Source organism: Lactuca saligna, chromosome 3, assembly GCF_052625555.1.
Source record: "Lactuca saligna cultivar CGN05327 chromosome 3, ASM5262555v1, whole genome shotgun sequence".
NCBI classification, from domain to species: domain Eukaryota; kingdom Viridiplantae; phylum Streptophyta; class Magnoliopsida; order Asterales; family Asteraceae; genus Lactuca; species Lactuca saligna.
The window spans coordinates 213,922,696-213,928,620 of NC_136419.1; the positions used below are offsets into that span (position 1 = coordinate 213,922,696).

Sequence of the window (5,925 nt, forward strand, 5' to 3'; positions counted from 1 at the left end):
GATGTTGGGCGAGGCCCGATGAATGTTAGGATGCTAGAGGTCTTTGTGATTCTTGCATGTGTCAGTATGGTAGGTTTCGGACCGAGGGTCCGATGTCGAGGTAAGCCCGAAGTATGTTAGGTAGTAGTGTGTCTCCGGACTGGGGTTTCGATACCAGGGAATCCCGAGGAAGGTTCTTAGGTTGAATGTTAGATTATACTTGTTGTGTTCGTGATACTTGTATGTGCCTGGTAAGGAGGTGAGTGTGAGCGAGGTCCCGTATCTCATCACTAGCTGAGTATGGATGGGGTTCCATATCTCGATATTAGTATAGTAGGGGCGAGGCCCGTGATAGGAAGGGTGTGAGTGTGAGCGGGGGCCCGTATCTCACTACTAGTAGAAGTATGAACGGGGTTTCACTACTTCAGTAGCAGACTAAGGGCGGGCCCCAAGTCAGGCAAGGCCTTAGAACATGGTTCAGTTAGATTATGTTTTGTATGCACTAGTATGATATTTTGTTTGTATGTATGTGTATGGAGGGCGAGGCCCAGAAACAGGCGGGACCTATGAGAAACAAATCTGTATATCGAGCGGGGATCGATGCCAAGTGAGACCTGATGGCAGACGGGGCCTGAGGCCGGACGGGGCCCGATGACAGGCGAGGCCAGATGCAGTGGGCGGGGGCCCAGTATATGGTTATGTGTTCCTGGTTATGCGTATATGGTATTTGGTTGGTTGGGGAACTCACTAAGCTTCGTGCTTATGATTTTCAGTTTTAGTTTCAGGTACTTTCGGTAGTGGCGGAAAGAGCTCGGGGTGATCGCATGGCACACACCAAGAAGTTTGGCTTGAGATGTTTACTCTGATAATAAGAACATGTTTTAAATTAACACCCCGACTTTATGTTACGACTTATGCTATGAATTGATAGATTTTGGTTCGATAAATGATTTAAAAATGAGATTTTCGGTCATGATTTTTGGGATGTTACATGGAGCTTTTTTTTTTTTTGGGAAAAATACACTAATTCGGGGATAAAGAACCCACTAATCTGAAATTTTGTTGGGTTTTGTTGATTCCTTTTGTTTTTTCAGAGTGTTCACAACAATAGAACGGGAAAATTATCCCAAAGCTTATTGTATTAAGGAGGAGCTATGGCAATTGGGAAGTCTTTAGGAGCTAATTGTAAAAAATAGGAAGGTAATTTTCTTACTTTCATTTTTTTCTATTATGATATGTCTTTTGTTAAGTTGCAGTTAATCTAATTGAAGATTAAATTTATCTTAACATGAAGCTAAGCCTACTTGAAATCACAGTCAACATATCAGATGATGATACAATTACATTTACATTTATGTTGGTACCTTGGATCCTTAGGAAGTTGTATGCATTCCACATGATGTTCAGCTAACGCACATGTAGTGATGAAATACACCAAGAAATGTGAGGTAACGGTTAATATAGCTACCCATCAAGTAATTAACATTTCCGTTATGTGTTAATTTATCCAACAAAATCTAATATGGTTCTTGAAATTTGCAGATGATAATGATTTTGGGAATCAATGTCCAGTAGTATATTATGGAAATGTTATATCTTTTAAGGCATTGTCATTCATTCTTTTAATTGGATCTTTAGTAGGAATAGCAAAAGTCGCATATCTTGGTCCCAGTGGTTGCAAAACCCCCCTTTTATATGACTCTTTGTAATTGGTTTTTGATTTCTAGCTTTTGCTAGTTTTTCTTTATAAAATTGTGGCTGTGCAAAAAAAAAAAAAAAACCATCATTGTCCTCAAAAGGGGTATACTATCTCAAAATAAAGGTACTCAAAGTCTTGATAGTATTGGTGGAGTAACATAACTGAATTCTCATATGAACTGAGGGTTTGAGTGTTATTTGTTGAATCCAAAGGTAATATGAAGCACTAATTCACAACCATGTTTCACCTACAAAGAGAGAATTGAGAGCAAAAGAAGCCAAGAAATTCAACTTTATTCTACACAAATATCTCAAGTTCAGTAACTTTATGCTGCATACATGTGTCTTGGAAATGCAGTTTTGACATAAAACTGACGAATAAAAAATCAAATTTGTTTAAACAGGCAATGCACTTTTAACTAAAAAAATAAATTTATTTTTGAATAGACAATGCACTTTTGACATAAAACATTAATGTGTATATATTTCTATTTATCATTCATTTACTTTGATAGTAGGATGTCATTAACACCTTCCTTTAGAAAGTAGGATGATATATCTTATACAACTTCCGCATGCTATAACCTCGTGTGTTTAATTTGATGCTTAATTCATCCACTAAGTACCCAAATGATGCTACAACATCCCCCTTATTTGATGCTATTACAACCCCCTTCTTTATTCATCACACCATTCAAAGCACCCATAATAACATACTTTTTCTAGAGTTTTGTAGATGTACGGAAACATCTACAAAACATAATCACGTACATAATCCTTTAAACAAGGGTGATCTTAAAATGAACCCCAAATAATATAACATATGTGTGTGGGGCCCACACACACATGTCCCGGTAATTTTATTTTAAATAAGTTATGACATGACACGACTTGACACCACTGACGTTCAATGTAAAAAAGAAAAACTAAATAAAAATTGCAACTTTTTCCTAACAAAAAGATAAAACATAGTGAACCAGAGACACTCTCAATTTCTGATACAAAAGACGTAAATACCCTTCTTCTTTTTTATCATCAAAAAATAGTCCTACAAAACTTGTCCAGTAGAATACAATCCAACCTATTCTAAAGAAACACAATCTAAACGGTTGGTGGGAAAATACGCGAATGGGTCGAAATTACAGACTCTCGTACGTATTTCCCCGAATTATTCGGATCCGGGGCCCACAAAATCTCACTCATATTTGGTGACTCAACAAACGCCATTGTAAACTCTCCCACTTTTTCCACCTTCCCTCTTTTCCCTGCCCTCAAAACAAGATTATTGCCACGTTGGTAAGAAAATATCCCATTTGACAAACGAATAATGTCTCCTGCCTCAAACGCATCACACTCTTCATTCCATAATTGAAAGTGAACAGATGCAGTTTCATCTGCAACTAATCCCATACATGTCTTGTTTTGTCCTCCTTCTAATGTTATCTTCCCTTTTTCCAAAATTATGAACTGTGTGTTGATGTTGTTTCTTGCTGCTGGTGTGATATCTTTTAATGGAAGCATTGTTAGTTGCCTAAATGGTGTCACAAGAGAAGAACAAATTTTCTTAGCTATCAAAAATTCAATTTTTTTTTTCAATAAAGAATCATTTTTTCATTTTTAAAAAGAAGATCATAATTCGTAATGATTACAAACAGCCAAGATCTCTTTCATTTTCAACTAATTTTGCAAAAACAACCAAATTTATAGACATTACAATGTTAAGTACTATTATTGGGATTTTATGATTTGCTACTAATTTTAGTTTTATAATGTGTGCTGAGTTTTCTTGAACTACAAGCCTGAAATATGAGTTGTAATTTAGTACTTTCTATATGATTTAACATCATTGTATTAGGGAGTTGACAAAGAAGCATTCCGGATTCTTAATGCACATGCTTTCTTTTAAACACATAAAAAAAATTACACAGATTCATATGCATTTCAGATTAATAACAGAAGAAGCATTCAAGATTTATAGGCAATTCAGAACCAAAAAGAGTTTGAACAAAGCAGATACAGAACAAGTAGAACTGCTTACAATTCCATTAAGAACAAGTAGAAGTGCTAATATAAAAACCGTCTTATCGAATTTTCCAATATCATTGTGGGCAGCACTTGAGAATTTCATTTAGGCATTTTATCGAACACATGGCGGGAAGGAAAAATAGTGTTTGATTGGCACTGATGAGAGTAGCAAATTTTACCCAGGATCAGCTGTAGTGTCCCATTTTATCGAACACCTACACAGGTTTGATAATTGAATATGAAGAGGTTTGATAATAGAGTTATGCAGAGGTTTGATAATCGAATACTAGCACCTCAGAACAAGTGGAAGGCGAGCTTAATCAGATATGGTTTGCTGAAATCTTATCGAGTTTGAATGTTAATTCGATCAACAATAGAAACGTGAAAAATGAAATCAGATTGACCGTATCTATAATAAATCAAAACTTGTCAAGGGAAGAAAGAACGTTCAGTTAAGATGAATCGAAACATCATATGAAATGAATTCTGAAAGAGAAAAAGCATTGAAGAAAACACTGTTACTTGGAATTATGGAAATAGGGAATATGTTTAATTGTTTATTGTTGTGCTTAATTGATCAATAGCAAAGACCTATCAAAATTACAATTCATACAAACAAAAGCTTATAAATCAACGACAGAACGACATGAACAAAGAATAAACTTCTAATTACCTTCTTCTTGAACGAAACTAGATACCCTGTTTAGCAACACCACAAACCGAATTGAAATCACCGAACGCAACCAAATGAAATTAGATGCTCTGTTCTTGGACATCACCAATCGAAAATCAAGGTAGTGGGAGGGAAGAAGAAAGCGATTGAATGAAACAAACGAAAAGCGATGGAGAGCAAGCAAATTTCCGAAAAAACAGAAAAACTAAACAGCGCCGGCGATGAGCAGTTTCGACGGATCCTTCGTCGGCGATGAAGCAGCACAAGGATGAAGCTGCGGTCTGCGGAGCGTTTTTTTTAGGGAAAAAGAAACGCGTTATTATTATTAGGGGATGTATTACGGTAAATTACACGAATCATCCCTATAGTTTGGATAATGAGTGTATTTGGTTCCTAATTTATTGTTTTATTCTTATAGCTCAAACGGTCCTTATATTATTATTTTGTTATTTGTTATTTGTTATATGACAATTATGAAAAACTATTACATCCTTTATTTATTATTTTCTTTAATTTTTTATTCAAGATTTCGCAGGTTTTTTGTTTGGGTCTTGAAGCAAAACGAATGCTGTAAAAAAAGGCAAAAGAGCTTTAGAGAATATATATATATATATATATATATATATATATATATATATATATATATATATATATATATATATATATATATATATATATATATATATATATATATATATATATATATATATATATATGTTTAGATTCATTTGAGACCATGCTAATTTTGTGAGACCGTGAGACCAAATCTAAAAATAATTTTAAAATACAAAATAAATGGAAAAATCCAAAAATTCTTTTTTTAAATATTATTTTCGGAATTTGAATTAACTAAAAAAAAATTAAAAAAAAAAAAAAAAAAATCTCGTTTTTTTTTTTGAAAAATACGTCAAATATTTTAAATAGAATATTACACTGACATATTCTAAAAAATAATTTTAAAATTCAAAATAAATGGAAAAATCTAAAAATTCTTTTTTTAAATATTATTTTCGGAACTTGAATTAACTAAAAAAAATATAAAAAAATACTATTTTTTTGAAAAATACGTGAAATATTCTAAATAGAATATTACACTGTACATATTCTAAAAATAATCTTAAAATGCAAAATAAATAGAAAAATCAAAAAATTCTTTTTTTAAATATTATTTTCAGAACTTGAATTAACTAAAAAAATTTTAAAAATTTTTAAAAAATAAAAAAAATAAAAAAATACGTCTCACGGTCTCACAAAATTAAGCCGTCTCACATGAACCTAACCATATATATATATATATATATATATATATATATATATATATATATATATATATATATATATATATATATATATATATATATATATATATATATATATATATATATATATATATATATGGCAAAATGAATTAAAAGCCCAACGAAGTTTCCAAACTGTTCAAAAAACCCTAATCATGTTTTATCTGTTCAAAAAAACCCAACGAACTTAACATTTTATCTAAAAAGCCCAACTAAGTTACATTTTCCTGAAAGTCAAATAAGATAAATAGA

General features: G+C 32.4%; 1 protein-coding gene across 3 annotated transcripts; it reads right to left on the bottom strand.

Annotated features, from left to right (window-relative positions):
• Positions 1–2,669: 2,669 nt before the first annotated feature.
• LOC145037793 (uncharacterized) lies at positions 2,670–4,596 on the bottom strand. Of its 3 annotated transcripts, none has more exons than XM_078986514.1 (3): positions 4,376–4,596; positions 3,716–3,917; positions 2,670–3,208 (listed from the first exon to the last, which is right to left on the bottom strand). In XM_078986514.1, exons 2-3 carry the CDS (start codon positions 3,721–3,723, stop codon positions 2,779–2,781), a joined length of 438 nt encoding a protein of 145 aa, XP_078842640.1. In that variant the 5' UTR covers positions 3,724–3,917; positions 4,376–4,596; the 3' UTR covers positions 2,670–2,778. The 3 variants fall into 3 exon arrangements, with proteins under 3 accessions (XP_078842640.1, XP_078842641.1, XP_078842642.1); XM_078986515.1 differs by lacking the exon at positions 4,376–4,596 and adding an exon at positions 3,996–4,367; XM_078986516.1 differs by lacking the exon at positions 3,716–3,917 and having other exon boundaries at positions 4,376–4,594.
• Positions 4,597–5,925: the final 1,329 nt, after the last annotated feature.